Source organism: Mustela erminea, chromosome 18 (assembly GCF_009829155.1).
Source record: "Mustela erminea isolate mMusErm1 chromosome 18, mMusErm1.Pri, whole genome shotgun sequence".
NCBI classification, from domain to species: Eukaryota; Metazoa; Chordata; class Mammalia; order Carnivora; family Mustelidae; genus Mustela; species Mustela erminea.
The window spans coordinates 20991678-21013598 of NC_045631.1; the positions used below are offsets into that span (position 1 = coordinate 20991678).

The 21921-nt window shown below is 37.2% G+C and overlaps 2 protein-coding genes across 9 annotated transcripts in view; one reads left to right on the plus strand and one right to left on the minus strand.

Moving 5' to 3' along the window:
• Window positions 1–21921, plus strand: part of NF1 (neurofibromin 1) — a 253525-nt gene that overhangs the window by 201584 nt on the left and 30020 nt on the right. For all 8 annotated transcript variants that reach the window (XM_032321557.1, XM_032321563.1, XM_032321562.1 and 5 more), the window contains 10 exons: window positions 8933–9365; window positions 9952–10292; window positions 12597–12799; window positions 16223–16416; window positions 17749–17889; window positions 18057–18336; window positions 18988–19202; window positions 19443–19504; window positions 19649–19763; window positions 20501–20602. In XM_032321557.1, coding sequence (XP_032177448.1) covers window positions 8933–9365; window positions 9952–10292; window positions 12597–12799; window positions 16223–16416; window positions 17749–17889; window positions 18057–18336; window positions 18988–19202; window positions 19443–19504; window positions 19649–19763; window positions 20501–20602 — 2086 coding nt within the window. The remainder of the gene's footprint in view (window positions 1–8932; window positions 9366–9951; window positions 10293–12596; window positions 12800–16222; window positions 16417–17748; window positions 17890–18056; window positions 18337–18987; window positions 19203–19442; window positions 19505–19648; window positions 19764–20500; window positions 20603–21921) is intronic.
• Window positions 1174–5910, minus strand: EVI2A (ecotropic viral integration site 2A). The gene is made up of 2 exons (XM_032321568.1): window positions 5666–5910; window positions 1174–2790 (listed from the first exon to the last, which is right to left on the minus strand). Exon 2 carries the CDS (start codon window positions 2767–2769, stop codon window positions 2071–2073), a length of 699 nt encoding a protein of 232 aa, XP_032177459.1. The 5' UTR covers window positions 2770–2790; window positions 5666–5910; the 3' UTR covers window positions 1174–2070.

Here is a 21921-nt window from a genome sequence, read left to right on the forward strand (position 1 = left end):
AGAAAATGTGTATGTTGAATATGAAAATACCTACCTAGCTAATGTCTTATTTTTTAAAGGACACTTTTAATTTCCTCAGGTAAGTATATATGACACTTGACTCCATGAGTGCTTTGTATTATCACTATTTGCTCTAATGCACAATCTCAAATTTTTAATTGTACAAGATGGGAGCTCTGCCCAGTTTCATTGCCAGTGTGGTCCTTTCTACTCCTCAGAAGATAACTTGATGTCACCATGATTGGCAATGAGTGTTCTCTTGCTTCCCTTTTTACTTTTTTGACATTTAGCTTTATCTGAATAATATTATAATTTCTTTAACAAATTGGTCATAAACTGATTATAAAATTGATTTTTCCCCTCCCATTTTAAAATATAACCTAGATCTTTCAAGCCATGGTACCTGTAAAAAGTGATTTTGATGACCAAGAGCAGTATTAATTAATACAGAATTAATGCAAAAATTACCAGTGCTTGGAGGTTACTCCATTGCAGCTGAATCACAAAGAGAATTGGTGGGAATTAGATATTGGCTAGTTTTAAAAACTCTTCAGATGACACAATCAGGATGGGAATCACGAACCTAGAAGGGAGGGTAAGAGTGTGACCATATTTGGAAAAATATATATAAACTCTTTTCTTAAATGGCTAGCATATTGCCCAAAATAAATGCTTAATAAGGGATGAGAATTTTTTAATGTAGCTTGGGGGTTTTTTTTGCTTTTTTTTTTTTTTTAAGATTTTATTTATTTATTTGACAGATCACAAGTAGGCAGAGAGGCAGGTGGGGGGTGGGGGTTGGTGGGAACAGACTCCCCGCTGAGCAGAGAGCCCAATATGGGGCTCCATCCCAGGATCCTGAGATCATGACCTGAGGTGAAGGCAGAGGCTTTAACCCACTGAGCCACCCAGGTGCCCCTGTAGCTTGGTTTTTAATTAGTATGCTCTGGATCAATTTTAGTAGATAGCTGGAAAGTCTCTCAAACCAACTTTTGTAATATATCTAACTGACCGTGGAAGTCTTAATTTAAGTTTAAGTTATTATTTTACTTGAATACAGTTTCTTGAAAGGTTAAACAGTTCCTTGGACTATCCTGTTTTCCCAGATGAGAGCGAACATACACACATCTTTCCTTTGCTCATGTCACATTAGATAGTTAAAAAAACAAAACAAAACAGTAAACCATCATTTATTGGGCCGCTTGGCCCCTTTGAAATCAGAGAATTAGTCACCCTTTGGATATTTGCTATAAATATTCCAATAAGCAGTATGTGTAGAAGTGCATTGCATTTAAACAGTAAGATGTGCTTTACATTTACACTTGGGCTTCTGTTATGGCTACAATGTCATCTGTTTAAATTAAGCTCTTTTACTTATTGATCTTTACAATGTGTTCCCTAATATAATAAAAGGAATACAAATATATGTAGTCAGTTTTATTCTAATGAGTCTTAATTTGTTATACAAAATTAAATGTTTTAATTAAATATTTGTAGTAGAGAAACTCTTTTGTGTGCCATACATAAAGATGAAAACATCTGGCATAAAATTGCTGTGCCGGTCTATGAGCTGGTCCAGATTCTGTCACATTCAGCAAAGGTACTGTTAAACTACAGTTCAACTCTATACATTAGGAATTTGGCTTCCGTTAGATGTTGAAGCATATACTTGCCTCTGAGGACACACTAAAACTCTTCAAAGTTGAATTATATTCAGACGAAGATCATCTAACTACTGTTGCTGAACAGGAAATGTTTATTTAATTGTCCCTTTCTGCCTCCATTAGTCAGTCCTTCAACTCGCCTTTAAAACCTTCCTACATTCTTGAGTGTTTGGTTATTTGCTTTTTAAAATATTCAGTGTCAGGACAAAAGTGCACAGTTTAAGTAATTGAGAAGATGGGCAGACTTCTCCCCTTCTCACCTGCTTGATTCTAAATTGCAAGGCTGCCAGGTCAGCAACTTTGACTGCCAGACCAACATGTTGGCATTGAACATCAAACTGATTTCATTTTTTACTTCATAAACTTTCTCATTGCTACTTTGCATTTTTCTTTACTAAAGCCCCTGTTAGTTAGTGAGTTTTTCAGTTCCTCCTTCATCTTTTCTTTCCCTTGTAGCTATGAGTGTTCCAGTAGATTGCATCATTAGGTTGGGCCCTGTGAGCTGGTGTGTTCTTTTCCAAGTGTCTGAATCAGCAGGCCAGAGACCACTGCTTGCCAGAAAATCACCATTGCTTCTAGGCTGACGCTTGCCTATTTGTTTTGATCGTCTGAGAGACGAGACTTTGTTTGCCAGAACTACGGTTGATAGAAATAGAAGGGTGCAGATAAGGAAAAGTACTGCAATTATAACCAAGCAAATTAGCATAGCCATTTTGTTGTTGCTTTCATCACAGACTTCTTTTTTGAAAATTTCACGGTGACCTTTGGTTGTGTTTTCTGTGCTCTGTACTGTTGGAGAACTGTTCGTGATGAGGGAAGGTATATAAAGCTCCAGTTCCGATGGAGGCGTTAGAGATGGGACCTGAGAGGATGTTGCTATTTCAGTCCTGTTTATAGCGTTACCTCTTTTATCCACTTCAGAAGTTGTAGGGCTTGTGTTAATGTTTTCATTTTGCTTTCTGCCCGGCTTATTTTGAATATCTGGATCCCAGACTGTAGTACTGTTAGCCCACAGATGGGTATAGTTTGCGTTTATTCCAGGAGACCAGGAAAAAACCATTGTCATCAGAAGGGCAAGATGCAGGTAGAGTCCTGTGTGCTCCATGTCCGTGAATATGCTGGAAGTCTGTTGGGATAGCAGTATAATTGGTTAATTTTGGAAAGATTAAGGGTTCCTGGTTGCTCTGGTTATACTTAAAAATCGGACAGCTGGTACCTTACAAGTGAACTACAAACTTGTGCTTAATATTTGCTATTTGTTTGAATTTCTTCTCAACTGACTGTCTTCTCAACTGACTTTTTTTTTCCGTTAGGCTGTGTATAAAGAAACAGTTTAATTTCTGTTATTCTCGTAAATGCTAGAAGTTAACATTATAAATAACTGTGAATCAGTTTAAACTGAATTCTGTGGTTTTATATAGCTTTCTCCCCGCCAGGCATACTAAACTTCAGCTTTGAGTCAGATACTTCTGCTTTGCTTTTTTGATTCCTCCTTTTTTTTTTTTTTTTTTTTTGGCCCCCAACCATTTAAGGATCTTTCTGGCAGAAACTGCCCACCCTCTAACAAATGTGTCACCAGTCTTTATAGTAAAGGAGAAATGTGGCCTTGAGCATTTTGCTTCATGTATGAAGAAAAGGCAAATGGCTTTTTTTGGTTTTTGTTTTGGGGTCAAGAAAGGAGAACTATAGCAACCAAAGGAAATGGATTTCAAATAGGAATTCAAGGTGTTCTTTTTTTCTTGTTGGGTGTTTATCTTGAAGCTTAGAATAAAGCTGGTACTTACAAATATACTCCTGGTATTTGTGAAATCATATGGTGGTGGTTCTCTCTTTTCACCTGTATATCCCCTAACTTATTGTGGCTTTTTTAAAAGCAAAGGCATGCCAGATTTCTTCTGAACAATCTCAGAAGTTAAACAAAAGTGACTTTTTTCATCATCATTTATGCCTCGCATTTTTTTTGTATTACTATTTTGACATAATTTTTTTAAAGATTTTATTTATTTATTTGTCAGAGAGAGAGAGAGAGTGAGCACTGGCAGACGGAAGCAGAGGGAAAAGCAGGCTCCCTGCCAAGCAAGGAGCCCGATAGGGGACTTGATCTCAGGACGCTGGGATCATGACCTGAGCCAAAGGCAGCTGCTTAACCAACTGAGCCACCCAGGGGTCCCAATTTTGACATAATTTCTTAAGAAAAAAATTATACAGGGGCACTTGGGTGGCTCAGTTGGTTAAGCGACTGCCTTCGGCTCAGGTCTTGATCCTGGAGTCCCTAGATGGAGTCCCACATTGGACTCCCAGCTCCATGGGGAGTCTGCTTCTCCCTCTGACCTTCTACCCTCTCATGTGCTCTCTCACTCTCTCTCAAAAATAAATAAATAAAATCTTTAAAATAAATAAATAAATGATACAGCAAAATAGAGAACATTAGGTTTGTGGGGATTCAGACTATGGGAATGGGAAGTCAAGGCAGATCATTAAGTCTCAACATATAAATAAAAAAGACGAATTTTAGTTTCAGCTTCAAGCTCCTTAGAAGGCATTACAAAAGGGGACAAGTCTGTTCCTAATTCTCATCCACCCTGTGGTTGAAGATTTAAATAGAACTGGAATATCTGTTCTAGGTACTGATAAGACAGCAGAAAAGATTTATTGCCATTATCAAGTCATCTCTTTTATAGTAATATTCTGTTCATCTGAGCTACTTTTGTAGACTGTTTTATGTTAGCATTAAATAGAAGCAAAACTAGATTACTCTCCTGAGATTTACTCAGTAAAATTATCTGTTTAAGAACTTTATTTTAGAGAAGTTCTTCTCCAACTTGAATGTGCATGGGAGTCTTTTTGTTGTTATTTTGTTTGTCTGTTTTTAATTGGATTCTGATTCTGTAGGTCTAGGAGGGAACTGAGATCCTCTATTTCTAACCTCCTCCCAAGTAAGACAGATGCTGGTGCTAGTCATACTTTTTTTGAATTTCAAGGTTTTATTAGAATTAGTTGTTATATGTCATTGGATAAAATTTTTGTGCTATTGATAATACAGACATTGAAAATAACAAATGTGATATGTTGTTATACGAACAAAAGTAGCTTATAATAAACAATGGCAAATGGAAACCAGCCACTGAAGTACTATTTCCTAAAGGAAAAAAACCTTTATTATGTGTTCTGGAATTAAGATGACTTTTTAGATTATGATCTTTAATAGACAGTGAAGATATTACACACTGACTTCCATATAATAGTGTTCAGCTTCAGTTTTTAAGTTGAATAACATAAATCTTGGTATACTTTATGATTCTTTCACTAAAGAGAAATACTTTAAATTGGGTAAATAGGTAATTTCCATCTTTTCCTACTAGACTAGATTTCTGCATTCCATGATAAAATGATTTAAAGTGGGTTATTCTTACCCCGTTAGTTCATTAACAATGTAGTATACATCATGGAACTCATACACATTTTATCAGTGCTTACCACGGGGTAGATAATAGGCCCGCTGTTGATTGTCTGCAGCCAGATGTACTGTCATCCCAAATAAACAAACTGTTAACAAAATGAGACTTTCTCTTGCCCTTACAAATGCCTGAGAATAGAAGATTGTCTCTGCATCCCCAATTTATGCCATGGAGGCCAGGTTACATTATCAAAAGTTTTCTTTATCTGGTCATTTTCAATAAAATTTATAATGCCTATGCATTTATAATGAGAACTTTATTTTTTCAACTTTTTTGGTAACGTAAAACTTTTTAGTTCACTCTGGAGTCTAAACTCAGATCCTTCCTAATCGTGATAAAAACTATGTTGATGATAAACTTTCCATTTCTAACTTAAATGTTACTTAATAGGACAGAAAAAAAATAGCATATATTTTCAATCCCTTATGATTCTACTTTGTTAGTAAGATTCTTAGGTACTCTTTGAAAGCACTTCCTCGAACACTAGCTTGTACAAAGTTACGCGTGAAAAGGCGTAAGAAAAGCCAAATATATATGACCTACCTTACAAACTCTTGGTCAAAATCTGATTATAACCTGATTTTAATAAGCCACTTCTTTTCTTGTCTTGAAGCACAGCTTCCAAGTAATTTAAAGCAGGATAGACTTGGAGAATATGAACCTTAAAGTAAATCTGCAGTTTAAAAAAAAGGGTATGTACAGCTAGCTTTCCACTTTTAAAACCAAACCACAGATGACACATTTCCTTTCTGCTGCAACTAAAGCACATGTCACAGGGGGAAAAAAACAAGGAGAAAAAAAAAAACCCCAAAAGTCCTGTCCAGTTGGCCGCTGGCATGACAGGAGGCTTTGTATAACAAATCCCCACCCCCAGGGCGGGGAGGGTTTTCTGCTCAGTGCCTTTTGACCTTATGCTCATTATATATGCCTGCGATGTTCTTTTGAATGACAGTATCATTCAAAAGAAGAGGGAATGGTATTTTTCCTGCAGCATTAAAATCCCTAAAGATTTTATTTGTGTACCACAGAGTGATTTGATGACATAAGTTTGGAGACCCCGGGTATTGGTCAGATAATAGAAACAGTGAAATACACAACCAGCATCTCAAATTGTGGAAGTACAACAGTGATTTGAGAAAATATCTAGTAAACGTAGATGATATGGGGCAGAATAAGTTTTTATGTGGTTTAGTGTATACACACACAGACACACGTACACACGCTTTCCCCTCGAATGTCCTATCATCACTTCATATTCAGTATGTCTGAAATGGACTTGGTTTTCTCTCCAAAAGTTACTGCCCCTGATGAGCCCTTTTTGTTCATGATAGCAGCATTCTTTGTGATCTCAGAGGCTTGGTATCTGGCATGTCCTTTTAATTCAAGTCCTTTCTTTCAGCCCTGATTGGACCTTGGATCATGTTGGTCCTTCCTTCATATTCTCGAATTGATTTTTTTCTTCACTGTCACCAAAGTATTCAGCTCCTTATTAGGCCATACCCAGACTACAGTATCTTTTTTTTACCAGCTCCCAGCTCCTCATAGAGCTTTTATGTATCACTTCCTTTGATCATATCACCTCTTTCTTTTAACAAAAAAAAATAATAATAAAGTTGAATAACTCCCCAACACCTACAGCAGTGATTCAGAAATATTTGTGCATATAAATATCAGATGAGAAGGTTGTTTAAAAACAATGAAAATCGCCAGGGCCTCCTGCACAGATTCCTGTGTAATAGAAATGGACTGCATTTGTATCAGGTACCACAGTTGACTCTGATGCTGGTGCTTCACAGAAGATATTCTGAGAAATACTGGGCCTCTGGGAGAAAACTTGAACCTCTTAGTTTCAGTCCTTTCACAGTTTAACTATTACGTCTTTTTTCTAGCTCTATCCCCCTTTTTTTGAAAAATTAAACTTTCAATTTTATTTTATTTTTTAGTTTTTATTTAAATTCCAGTTAGTTAACAGACAGTGTCAGATTAGTTTCAGGTGTACGGTTTAGTGATTTAGCACTTAGTGTGCCCAGTGCTCATCACAATAAGTGCCTGTCTTAATCCCCATCACCTGTTTAACCCACACCCTACCCACCTCCCCTCTGGGAACCATCAGTTTGTTCTCTGTAGTTAAGTCTGTTTTTTCCGGTTTGCCTTTCTTTTTGCTTCCCGTATGATCACTTGTTTTGTTTCTTAAATTCCATGTATGAGTAAAATCGAATGGTATTTGTCTTTCTCTGACTTTTTTCACTTAGCATTATACTCTCTAGCTCAATATCCTTGCAGATGGCAAGGCAACATTCTTCTTTATGGCTGAGTAATATTCCATTGTATGTATACCACTTTAGCCATTCATCAGTCATTGGACACTTGGGCTCTTTCTATAATTTCACAATTGTAGATAATGCTGCTATAAACATCAGAGTGCATGTGTTCCTTCGAATTAGTATTTTTGTAACCTTTGGGTAAATACCTAGTAGTGCAGTTGTCCAGCTTTATCTCTTAAAACTTCTGTATGTGGTTCTTCATTCCAGTTAAACTAGCTGACTATTGCCTCAGGACATCTAGTTATCTGTTTCTTTTTTCTTTACCTCTGTCTTTTAGACCTGCTAGTCCTTCCTCCTATTGAATTCAGAATTTCTCCTACCAACTTCAGCCACATCTTCTATGTAGTTTTCAGTGACTACCCAGTATGTGTTCATTTCTCCCTCTTCTGAACTATCTTTCTCTGCAATTCATTTGATAAGTGATTATATACTACCTCATACCTTTTCTTTGATCTTGAAATATTTTATTTTAAAATTATTTAACTTGATTTTTATCTTCTTTTCCCTAACAAGATTAAAAATTCTGAAGTAAGGATTTTTATCTGAGCCTATTTTATATTACTTACCAGAGTCATCAAGTGTAGAACATTGGGCCTAGTTAATATATAAGTTGTTCTGATTTGAAGTTCTAGTACTGTGTTATTCAGGGCTTTCTGATGGTCCTTACTTTGGCTGCTCACACTGCTCGGCATTCTTTTGAGTGTAAGCAACTTGGGACCTCATATGGCTTACTCAAAAAAATGGAATTCATTGGCTTATCAACAATACAGTCAAGGGTAAATTTGATCCCAGGAGAGGCTTCTTTATCTGGAGTTAAAATGAAATGGCTGGGCCCCAGTTTCTCTCTTCATTTCTCTGTTCTGTTTCTTCAGTTTTTAGGCAGGCTTGCCCTTCATATCTCAAGGCATGACCTAACAATGCCCAGGGCGATGTGTTCCTTTGTTTATAAACACCAGGAAAGAAGAAGTCGGAATTCCCAGTTAAAGCTAAAGTTTCTGAATTGGGCCTCTTTGACCCTGGTTGTCCTGATTTGAGTTATATATATGGTCATTGCTGAACTTCTCTGCTTAAGGTGGAGTAAACAAATTGACTAAAGCTGTTCAGATCACTCCAGGGCTCCAGGTGGGTCATTCCCATCCAAAGTGTTGGCCGGGGGAAATTCGGTGGTCCTAGAGGCAACCAATCAGTGTTCACCGACTTTCTCTCATTGTCTGGGGTGTGCAGGTTTGTTCTTGCTCAAAAGTTTTTGAATTGGAGACTTGTCTCTTTCAGTTTACTTCAGCCTTATTTCTCAATATATAAAGAATACCTAATTTCAAAAAATCGATTTAGATTTTGTGCAGTCTTTTGTTACTACAGTTTCCTTTAGAAACCACATCAGAAAATTAAAGGAATAAAATAGATTAGAAGCCTCTGTGTATTTATTTATTCAGAATTCTGTTAATAATCTGTGTCTTTTTTTTTTCTTGTTGTTCATCTTCTTTAGGTTTAAAACTGGTCAGATCAATGGCGATTTGCTGATATACCATGTCTTGCTGACTTTAAAGCCATATTATGCCAAGCCATATGAAATTGTAGTGGACCTTACCCATACGGGGCCTAGCAATCGCTTTAAAACGGACTTTCTCTCCAAGTGGTTTGTTGTTTTTCCTGGCTTTGCTTATGACAACGTCTCTGCAGTCTATATCTATAACTGTAACTCCTGGGTCAGGGAGTACACCAAGTATCACGAGCGGCTGCTGACTGGCCTCAAAGGCAGCAAGAGGCTCATCTTCATAGACTGTCCTGGGAAACTGGCTGAGCACATAGAGCATGAACAACAGAAATTGCCTGCTGCCACTCTGGCTTTAGAAGAGGACCTGAAGGTATTCCACAATGCTCTCAAGCTAGCTCACAAAGACACCAAGGTTTCTATCAAAGTAAGTCTCACTCTATGTTAGGTACATGATTGTTACCCTGCTTGGTTAACCAGAGTGCACCGGCCTCCCTAGATGCTACCGTAATAGTAGATCAAATGTAAAGTCCAGTTGGAGGAAAACTCAGCTTTCTGTCTTCATGGAGGTCCTGTGGAAGATGGGAGAGGTGTACACTTAATATTCTAGGTTGCACTGGAGGCAGGGGAGTGTGGTAGAGAGGGCAGTTGCCATCTATCAGTCAAAGGCATGGGAATGTATGGAGGGTGGAAATTACCAGTTGAGAATTCTTCTGATTATTACATGCTTTTTGTAGAAGGAAAACATGAACCAGGATAAAACCAGTAATTGTCTGTGGGTTTCTTGAACTTTTTAGAAAAAAAATTATATTTTTAAAAATGTTTGTAGTCTATTTTGAGAGCATTTATCATGATAACTGTTGAGCCCATTTGAACATGTGGTAACTCTTCCTTAAATGGCAAACATGGTACTTGTTTGGTTGGCCCGTTGGTCGGTTTTCGGAGCCTCTTAAGAGTTCTGCATGGTGGAACTGAACTCTTCTTCACTCCACCCTCTCACCATCACTTTCCAGGTTGGTTCTACTGCTGTCCAGGTAACCTCAGCAGAGCGAACAAAAGTCCTGGGGCAATCAGTCTTTCTAAATGATATCTATTATGCTTCGGAAATCGAAGAGATCTGCCTGGTGGATGAGAACCAGTTTACCTTAACCATTGCAAACCAGGGCACACCACTCACCTTCATGCACCAGGAGTGCGAAGCCATTGTGCAGTCTATCATTCATATCCGGACACGCTGGGAGCTGTCGCAGCCCGACTCCATCCCCCAACACACCAAGATTCGGCCAAAAGATGTCCCTGGGACGCTGCTCAATATTGCGTTACTTAATTTAGGCAGTTCAGACCCTAGTTTACGGTAGGTTTTTTTAAAAACTCACTTCAACTTTTTTCAGGGTTTGTTGCTTTTAGAATGAGACCACTTAATAAGCTTTTAATACAGCCTCTACCTTAATACTCTAAATAGGAAAGTATGCTATGTTGGTTAACCAGTGTGACCTCATCAGTTTGTGGGGTATTCACATGAACTGTGGAATTCTGAAAAGGGTGAGTCACACTAAACCAATACATGTTCTTTCTCTAGGATACTTTAGTCTGAAACAGACTACATAGCAGTTTTATTTCTGTGGCCCCCTCCATCCCCAAAAAAGTCTTCTTTTTTTTTTTTTAATCTATTCCTAAGTTTCTCCTCCTGAGTCCTATAATTATGTTTTCCCATGTTCAGAAGTACATCACTATTAAGTTTCCTTACAGTCAAATTAGATTATTGTTTGACAAAGGAGGGCTTAAAGTACAATAACTCAAACAATAACACTGCATACTTTCCAACTATGTGACTTGAACAAAGTTCTTTAAAGAAGTCTTAAGACAAATGTAGATGTCATCTAACAGGATATAATCGGTTCTGTTTAGATTTAATAATCTGAACGTGAATGAGGAAGGAGCATGGCCTGTGGGGTCAGTAGATTTGGTTTAAATCTAGATCTGCTACTACGTATGACTTTGGGCAAGGTATTAAAGTTCTCTGAGCTCTAGTTTCAAGATACGGGTAACAGTGCCTTTCCTATATACCTACAAAGGTTTCATAAACAGTATATGTAGCAGTATATTTTAGCGCCTGGCAGTTTGTGCTTGGTAAATATGACTGCCTCCCAGCTCCCCCTCCCACCCCTTCTCTCTCTGGCAACGTGTCTTTGCACTCCTTCCTTTATTTCTCCCCTGTGCTTTTCATGTTGGAATAATTCTTTGTCCCAGGTTCCTTGAGACTGTTAAGACTTTTAGAGATACAAATTCTTAGCTCCAAAAAAATCTTCCCTAGGGTGTAATGTAGCCCAAGTTTTATAAGTGGGCTTTTTAGGAGTCCTGATTCTTAAAGGGGGGGAAATCAAGATTTTTTTACCTGGATGGGTCTCCCCGAAATTATGTATAAAATATTGTGTGTGCTTAGCTTTCATTATCTCCAAGGAACCTGTGATACCTACCTCAGTTTGAGCAGGCCCAGTTCTTAATAACCGTTGAAATGTACAGAATAAAAGTCAATGTCAAAATAGTATAACTCCAAATTCCTAAGAGTTAGTAAGAGATACACAAACTTCAAACAATAATATTAATAATCTCATTATAGGAAAATAGAACTATAAAGCCTACCTTTAATTTACAAGTTAAAATTCCTCATAGAAGAATGTTAACAATGTTCTAACAGTTATTAGCTTGAATGACCCTGTATTCTCTTGTGAAATAAAGTGAACTGACAGCTTCTGCTTTTTGCTGAAGTATGTCATTCCAGAGAAAAAGCCTTTAGGCTGACTTAAATTTCAGTGGCATTTTGCCCCCATATGGTTGTTGCAAAAGTATATAGTAGTATGATGAAGGTTCAGAGGTCAGGAAAACCTGAAATTTGCTGAGCAATCAAACTATTCTCTTGCTGGAGAAAAAAGAAAATTTGAAAATCAGGTGCAAGTTTTTTTGACTTGTGTCCTAAATTGCTTAAATGTATTTTCAGACCTTTCTAAGGAAAGTTTTGGTTCTAATGGAACCTGGATGTATATATCATTGGTTTTTTTGGGTTTTGTTTTCAGTGGTTATGTATAACGGAAGGGGGGTGCTTAATTATATTTGTTTTTGACCTCCAGTTTGGTATGTCTTGTAGGACACAAAGAAATTCAGTAGGTGCTGATGAAAGATTTTCACATTTTAATTTGATAAGGGGCCATCTCATTTCTCTTCTTATGATCCCTACTATAAATAGATCTGATGAGAGGAGGAACCACAATTTGAGTTTTTGGCTTCATTGAAAAAATGATGAGCCTTATTCTAACTTTATTGATCCACCTTAGGACCATAAACCTCTCGTATTTTATATCCCAGTAAAATGTCTTTTAGGAAGGTCTTATATTTACCTATCTTAGGAGCCTCACAGTGCTCTTCTGGTAATGTCAGAAACCTCCCTTGAATCCCTAAATGATGAAAAAAAAATCCCTAAATGATCAAGGCTCATTTTGTGTTTACCATAGAATCATAACATCTTATTAATTATTAACTATCAATTAGAGAATTGATTGTAAAATTTAAAAATAGTTGATTAGGCTTTGTAATAGAATTATAAGTTGTATGTTTTGAAAAAAATGGGTTTTAAAACAACTTCATTTGTGTTTTCTTCTAGGTCAGCTGCCTATAATCTTCTGTGTGCCTTAACTTGTACCTTTAATTTAAAAATCGAAGGCCAGCTACTAGAGACATCAGGTTTATGCATCCCTGCCAACAACACCCTCTTTATTGTCTCTATTAGTAAGACACTGGCAGCCAATGAGCCACATCTCACCTTAGAATTTTTGGAAGAGTGTATTTCTGGATTTAGCAAATCTAGTAAGTAATAATTTTCTTTAATACTAACAATGATTCTACGAAGATTCAAAGAAAATCATTTCAGAATTTGCCAGTGAAATCATAATTGCTTATATTTTCAGTTCTTTATCTCTTCTAAATTTTCATTTGCTGTACTGTGCAACTGAAGAAACTCTGAAGGAACTTCCTGGTAGACAACATTGAGAAATCCACCAAAATTCTGGCCATAAAAGCAGGGTGGCAAGATTTTTGATACTTTACATGTCTCTGGGCCACTTACAAAGTATTTTTCACACTGTTTCAGTTTAATTGGCTTCAGGATTTCTCTTAGCAGATTATTCCAAATGAGTGAAGTCTCTCTGATTCTAAGGAAATAGTAATTTTCTCTTTTCGTTAGGTTGACTTTGAACTGTGATTTTATTGGTCATGTATAGTTCCTGGAGAATGCAGTGACACACTATGCAGGGTCCAGAGTCAGCTCCTGACCTGGCTTTTAATAACTCTTACAAATTTAATATCTACTTTTTCCATTTATTCATCTTCCTACCCTGATGTAGTATAAATGTTGCTCTTCCTCCAGCTTATTTCCTGACATTTTCTTCGCTCCCGTTTCTCTCTCCATAATACAGAAAACTTTTTTCTGCATTCAAATGTATTTTTTTTTTAAGATTTACTTATTTATTTGAGGACAGTAAGATAACATATAAAAGGGCATGTGCATGCACATGAGTTGGGGGAGGGGCAGAGGGAGACAGTCTTTAAGGTGACTCCCCACTGAGTGCAGAGCCAAAGTTGGGGTTCAGTCCCAGTGACCTATGAGATCATGACCTAAGCTGAAACCAAGAGCTGAATGCTTAAACAACTGAGCCACCCAGGTGCCCCTCAAATATATTTGATTCTTCAGCTAATTAATTAAAAGCTTTGACAATTCATCAAGTCCAGATGACTGTATATATTGACTTATAATAAGAGATGTAGGAATATAACCCTAAAAAGAAAATGTGTTGAGACTGACAAAATAAGAAAAGCATAAAGCTTTATTGAGAAATATTTTTTTAAAGATTTGAGTGAATGAACCATATGTTGTATTCCTGGACAAACAGTTCCCACTTCCCAGATTACTATAAATTCAATGCAGTCCCATCAAAAGAGCTATAGGTTCTGAGGACTAAGAATGAGATAGAACTGGGGTGCCTGGGTGGTTCAGTTGGTTAAGTGTCCCACTCTTGATCTTAGCTTAGGTCATGATCTTGGGGTCCTGCGTTTCCAGCCCGGCATTGGGCTCCACACTGGGTATGGAGTCTACAGAAAGAAAGAGAAAAAGGGAGAGAGGGGGATGGAAGGAGGGAGGGAGGAAGAAGTGGAACTTAAAATGATTATAAATTTCACTTGAAACAACAAGAATAGTTAAGAAAATGTTGAAAGAAAAACTGAAAGACACTTGTTGCAGACATTTGAACACGTAACAATATAATAATTAAAACAGAAGTGTTAAAGATTCAGCATTCACATCAGTTTAAGAAAACAGATTGATAAAGAAGCATCACAAACTGACGGGGAAAAGATTAAATCATTTAAACAGTGAGACTGGGCAATGAATTAAGTTGGATCTTCATCTTCACCCCAGACCACAACATACCAAAATAAGGTCTAGCTGTATTTAAGAATTGAATATAAAGGGGCGCCTGGGTGGCTCAGTGGGTTAAAGCTTCTGCCTTCGGCTCAGGTCATGATCTCAGGGTCCTGGGATCAAGTCCCACATCGGGCTCTCTGCTTGGCAGGGAGCCTGCTTCCCCCTCTCTCTCTGACTGCCTCTCTGCCTACTTGTAATCTCTGTCTGTGTCAAATAAATAAATAAAATCTAAAAAAAAAAAAAAAAGAATTGAATATAAAAACTGGAACCATTAAAAAGAAAAGAAGGAGGAAGCAGAATATTTAATTACTTTCCGGATGATTAAGGACTTACAAAGTAAAAAAGTGGTAGATGGAAACAAGGGAAATGGTGAGTGTAAATGATTACATAAAACTTCAGAACATCTCTATTTCAGAAACATAAAGAAAATAAGAGATAATAAAAAACTAGGAAATATGCTTGCAGCAAATATGAGAAAAGAATATCTTTAATCATGACGGGTTCTTACAGATTAATAAAAAATGGATCAACAGTAGCATTCAGGTCATGCTAAAAAAATATATTTTAAGAAGTTCACAGATAAAATCAAAGAAATAAAAACAAAGAATAGTAAGGTAACATTCAATTATCAAATTGGCAAAGGGTTTTTTTTTTTAAGATTTTATTTATTTATTATACCGAGAGAGCCCGTGAGAGAGGGAGTACAAACCAAGGGAGAGGGAGAAGCAGGCTTCCCGTTGAGCCCCAATGTGGGGCTCGATCCCAGGACTCTGGGATCGTGACCTGAGTCGAAGGCAGACACTTAACGACTGAGCCACCCAGGCACCCCTGGCAAAGGGTTTTTTCCCTTTGTTTTTAATTCAGTGTTCATGATCTATGGAATTTTGAATAGGGGCCGTTTTCTGAGATGGCACTTGGGACATGGATATCCAGACACCTAAGGAATTAGTGTTCAGATGTTTATTATAGCATTACTTTTTATTTAAATTTTTTTAAATTCAGGTATATCCTGTCAGTAAAGTGCCCAAATCTTAAGTGAACAGCTTCATGAATTTTTTAGTGTGAATACATCACAAAACCCCCTCCCACATCAAGATACAGAACATTTCCAGCATCCAGAAGGCTGTCAGTACCATCCCCTCACCAAAAGTAACCATTATTTAGAAGAATTTTTGTGTCTTTTTCTGAACTTCAAAATAAATAAATAAATAAATAAATAAAATATATAAATATAAATAAATAAATAAATAAATAAATAAAATATTAAAACATGTTTGAACTTTGAGGATATTCAAAACATACTGCATAGACAGCATGGTCCTCATTTTTGTGGAGGTGTTGGGGTGGGTTTTATGTGTCTATACACACGTAAATACACATCATCTCTACATAGCTTTGAAAGCCTGATGGGAGATGATACACCAGTATATTAATATCAGTTTCATTTTTGTGGTGATGCTTCCCTTTCACCTAACTTCCTATGATTGCTATATATTCCTACATACAATTGTTACATACAATTAGAATAAAACTTAATAAAATTTTTAACTAGGAGAGAAATGATTAAGAGGAAGAAAAATAAGATAAAACTTTTCAAAAATTGGCCAGCTGGCTTTTAAGATTACTTTCTTCATGGCTTATTCTCTTCACCCCTATCTTTACTATATTGGTCAAATCTCTTTTCTCCAGACCTGATGGTAGGTATTGATCTTTACCTTTTACCTTCTTTTCCCCAATTCTCTATATTTTTAGATAACTGTTGATGTAATTTTCATTGACCATCTATGCTAATAATGTATTTTTTTTTCCAGGTATTGAATTGAAACACCTTTGTTTGGAATACATGACTCCGTGGCTATCAAATCTAGTCCGTTTTTGTAAGCACAATGATGATGCCAAACGACAGAGAGTGACTGCTATTCTTGATAAGCTGATAACGATGACCATAAATGAGAAACAGATGTACCCGTCTATCCAAGCCAAAATATGGGGGAGCCTTGGGCAGGTATTGAGTTTGCTCACATTTTTGTCTAGTACCTCTGTAGTGCAGATGCTAATCTTGTACCCTCTCTGGGCACTAGGGATATAGCTATAGAAAAGACAGTCCTCTCTTTCAAAAGTATGCAGATACTCCCCTAATTCTTTTTTTTTTTTCCCTCTTTTTAAAGATTTTATTTATTTGAAAGAGAGAGACAGCAAGAGAGGGAACACAAGTAGGGGGAGTGGGAGAGGACGAGGCAGGCTTCCCGCCAAGCAGGGAGCCCGATGTGGGGCTCCATCCCAGGACCCTGGGATTACGACCAGAGCTGAAGGCAGATGCTTAACAGCTGAGCCACCCACATGCCCTGACACTCACCTAATTCTTGATTTGGTTCAGAATTGTAGATGTCTACTGCGTGTTTCAGAGCTAGAAAAGAAGTAATTATTTTAGTACTCTTTTCCATGGCATAATTATATAGAATTTAACTGTAAAAATCTGATGTTGTTTCTAGAAAATAGTGGTTTATTTAATTTATTTATTCAGCGTGAGGAGTGAGGAGGCGAGTGGCAGGGGGAAGGGCAAAGGGAGAAGGACAGAGAATCTCAAGCAGTCTCCCAGTCGAGGTCAGAGCCCTGTGGGGCTCAGTCTCATGACCTGAGCTGAAATCAGTAGCCGGATGCTTAACCAACTGAGCCACCCTGACACCCCTAAATAGTGCTTTATAACATATTCTAGTACTTACATACCACAGATATCAGTAGATGTTTGTTAACAATACTGTTTCAGACACATTTCATTTATAGTTCTAGCACAAGAATACGAGTATTAAAATATAGAATACAATGTAATATTTTTTATCTGAAAAGAATTGTGCACATCATTTCTTCAAAGTAGTCACTTAAGGCAGCAATACCTTTACTCAAACAATGCTGTGACTCTTCCAAATAATTTGAAATGACCATAGAGCCAGTTTTATGGCGCTACAAAATATCTTAGTACTCGATGTCATTTCCCAGATTTTAAAATAATACTTTCTTACAGTAATTGTACATTACTGTCTTACGAGAGAACAGAAGTGCTTTGCTAGTGGATGAAAATAATACATGTGGAGATCTTCAATTTTTGAATTTTGGTCCCTTAATCTCTGAAGCAATTGAATGAATAACTTCATCCTCCTTTGGGTATTTAATGATAAATTTACTGACAGGTCTCTAAATAAAAGTTAGTATTTTGGAGGCTTCAGGTGGAAGACAATTTTCATGTTGATTGGGCTACTGCTTTTGAAGTATTTTTAAAGTAAAAATGAAGTTGGCAGAGTGAATGGCTAAAACATGTTATTTTCCCCTGTGCCACTAGATTACAGATCTCCTTGATGTTGTACTGGACAGTTTCATCAAAACCAGTGCAACAGGTGGCTTGGGATCAATAAAAGCTGAGGTGATGGCAGATACTGCTGTAGCTTTGGCTTCTGGAAATGTGAAATTGGTTTCAAGCAAGGTAATCGACTTTCCCTTTGCCTTCTGGACTGTGGCATCCTGTGTCTGTTTTTATGGCCAGGGGGTTGTTTGTATTGTAGCTAATCATTTTAAACTTAAACTGAAATTTTTTGTGTGAGAAAATTCTGTTTTAGCCCCCGTGTTTTTTAAAATCCTGTTTCTTTACAGGTTATTGGAAGGATGTGCAAAATAATTGACAAGACATGCTTATCTCCAACTCCTACTTTAGAACAACATCTTATGTGGGACGATATTGCTATTCTAGCACGCTACATGCTGATGCTGTCCTTCAACAATTCCCTCGATGTGGCAGCGCACCTCCCCTACCTCTTCCACGTTGTTACTTTCTTAGTAGCCACAGGGCCACTCTCCCTTAGAGCTTCCACACATGGCCTGGTCATTAATATCATTCACTCTCTGTGTACTTGTTCACAGCTCCACTTCAGTGGTAAGTGCCTAGAAAGTACTTTGTGTTTTGCAGTCCATATCACCAGGTTGGCATACATTATCTTACTCATTATTATGGTACTTTAACACTAGCCGTTTTATTGAAGAAGCCCGTGATGTTGACATGAAATATTATCTGAAAGAAAAAGAATATGTTAATTCCATTCTATTTCAAGGTATAGCAGAGATTTTCTTTTACGGTTCAGTTATTAGAGTGAGTGAGCCGGGTGTGGGGACAGAGGGAGAGGGGGAGAGAGAGTCCTCAAGCCGACTTCCAGTGGAGCCCGACATGGGGTTCTGTCCCATGACTCTGAGATCATGATCTGAATCGAACACTTAACTGACCGAGCCACCCAGGTGCCCCCTACAGCAAAGATTTTCTATGTGTGTTTGTCCGGTGGGCTCTTGTAGGTACCACAGAAGTTAAAGACGCCACAGCGGTTGATGGTGTTGCGTTACTGGCATGAACTTGTAGATAATGGAGCCAAAGCAGTGAGCGTTGAGCAGAATATACTAGAGGATTGGTGTAGGGAGCGTGGTAATGTAGTTTTGATACGATATACAAATTTTCTAAAAGCAAAGTGAAATTGGGCACTTTAGAATTGAAAAGTTAGTATCTTTAAAGTCTCCTTGTTCCTTTTTTCTTTTACAGAAGAGACCAAGCAAGTGCTAAGACTGAGTTTGACAGAGTTCTCTTTACCCAAGTTTTACCTGCTGTTTGGCATTAGCAAAGTCAAGTCAGCTGCCGTCATTGCCTTCCGCTCCAGTTACCGGGACAGGTCATTCTCTCCTGGTTCCTATGAAAGGGAGACTTTTGCTTTGACCAGCCTGGAAACAGTCACAGAAGCTTTGCTGGAGATCATGGAGGTACATTAGGCAAAATGATAGGAAAGTGAGATCTTTTTTTAAATCCACTAGTACTGTGAAGAAGAAATATTAGTTTATCCTGCTGCTTTATACTTGAGGCTTAAATAAAAACACTCCCATGGAACGTGCTTATTGGTAATATATATATCATTTATTTAACTACATGATAATGAACCTTATTTAAATGTCTCTAAAAACATTTATGTACATAAAAATATTTAAGACTATCCTTTTTTTAAGGCATGTATGAGAGATATTCCAACTTGCAAGTGGCTGGACCAGTGGACAGAACTAGCTCAGAGGTAGGTCCCAAATAAATTTAAGCTGTAAAAGTTGGTATATTGTTAAAAAGACAAATACTACTGCATAATCAGTATTTTAATTAATTATTTAGTATATATAAACACAAATGTTTTTCATGAAGTCTTCGGATTTTTTACTTGCAGATTTGCATTCCAATATAACCCATCACTGCAACCAAGAGCTCTTGTTGTCTTTGGCTGTATTAGCAAACGAGTGTCTCATGGGCAGATAAAGCAGATTATCCGTATTCTTAGCAAGGTATATCCCCCTCCCTCTCTCCCAAATATTTGTGGTTCTCAAGTTGTAAAGGATACCTTTGTTTAAGGGACATCTAAATATGAATTTAATAAAGTATCTTGCATATTGCTTGTTAAATTTTTTAACAATGGATTGAATTTTTCTTTATTGTAATTTTTGAAGTGTAAGAGACCTCTAAAGAAGATATCTTAAAATATGTATTGTCTCTTTTGCTAAGAAGGTACTCTCAGTATTTTATCAGTTTTCAAAGCATTTAACTATATGGTTAAACTAACCTTTAGTTTAATTAATTTACATAATTTAGTAAAATGATGTAATATGTAATTAATAAGCACAATGTATTGTATTAAAATATACTAAAGAAATTTTTTTAAAGATTGTATTTATTTATTTGACAGAGACACAAAGCGAAAGGGAACACAAGCAGGGGGAATGGGAGAGGGAGAAGCAGGCTTCCCGCTGAGCAGGGAGCCCGATGTGGGCCTTGATCCCAGGACTCTGGGATCATAACCTGAGCCGAAGGCAGATGCTTAATGACTGAGCCACCCAGGTGCCCAGTACAGAAATATTTTAAAATGAAAACCCAAATGACCTATTTACCAAGAATACCATAGCACTGGAAATAATTCTAGCACTTACAAAATGAGGAATTGTTCTGAATGGATTGTGAGATTCAGTTTAGGAGTTAATGTTTTATTTCAATGGAAGTAAAATAAAAAATTCTGTTTCCCTAAAAGGCACTTGAGAGTTGCTTAAAAGGACCTGATACTTACAACAGTCAAGTTCTGATAGAAGCTACAGTGATAGCACTAACCAAGTTACAACCACTTCTTAATAAGGTAATTGCTATATAGAAAATGAGTGCATTCATTTTGGGTCTCAGTATTAAATGTTACTATACTTTGTTTCAAAGAATTCAGAAAGTAAATTGGACTAAAAAGAAGTTAGAAAAAGCTACCATTAAAGTAGAACTTCCTTGTCTTTAAATTTAGTTGTTTGAAGAATTTACATTAGCGGAAGAGTAAGTATGGAGAGTATGTTCTCAAGATCTTGTAAGTTTTTGTCTCCTCAATGCTAAAGGAAAAATAGGTATATATTCTTAATTCTTTTATCCAGTAAGTATTCGCTGAGCATCTCCTGTGTGCCACGTACCATGTTAGGTGCTAGAGATGTAGAACCTGAACAAAACTAGGAAGACTCCCTGCCCTCGTGGAGCTTATGTTCTTGGGGTGAGTGTGGGAGTTGGGAAGGGAATAGGGAGTAAACAAAGTAAGTACAATACATAGTATGCTAGTTCATGATCATTACTGTGGAGGAATGTAAAGCTGGGAGAAGTATATATACCTGATCATCCAGAGAGTCTGAGTGGTAAATGAAGATGATACTGAAGAGGAATAAAATGATGCAGCCCCTGGTTTTGGATGGTCTGAGCTCATCTCAGCTTTGTGACCTGGAGCAGGTCATTTAATGTATCTGGACATCATATTTCCACATTGATAAAACGAGTAAACTAGACTAGATGATGGCAGAGTATTATTTTCCAGCTCTGAAGTTGTGTAATTATGTGAATTGAATACAAAGATAGGCCAGATTTGAGGGGGATTACAGAGAAATAAATACCTGTATGTTCCTCGTATTGAGTTATATGTTCTACAGATCTTCTGATTCTAAATTGCACAAAATGGTTCTTTCATCCTCATCTTAGAAGTTAAAATGAGGCTCAAAAGGACTAAGTGACTTGACCAAGGTCACATACCTAATAAGACAGAGCCAGGATTCTCTTCTAAGGCTGTCTTACTCTAAAGTCTATGAATTTTTGCATATACCATGCTGCTAAATGAGGGTTCCCCCAAATACATAACTTTAGTTCAGAACAGCAAGAGATACTGTATTGGTAAGGGTGACAAGAAAGTTAAAAGGGTAGAGTCTAAGCTAAAGTTAAAGATACAGCTGGGCTTTAGTATCAAGAAAGGAGAAAAGCCTTGCATAGCAAACGAACTGCAGGGGATCATACAGGGATGCTGGGACAATGAAAGGATGGTGGGTAGACCATTCTAGTAGTGTGGAGAAACTTTGCAGCAGAATAGTGAGACAGAAGATTGTAAAGATTGGATAGAACTAATCTAACATTCAAGATTCTTCAGAAGGGAGTTTGGAA

What these genes read in the sequence shown, in the direction of transcription:
- EVI2A (XM_032321568.1), bottom strand. Translation starts at nt 2,769, where the DNA reads ATGGAGCACACAGGACTCTACCTGCATCTTGCCCTTCTGATGACAATG.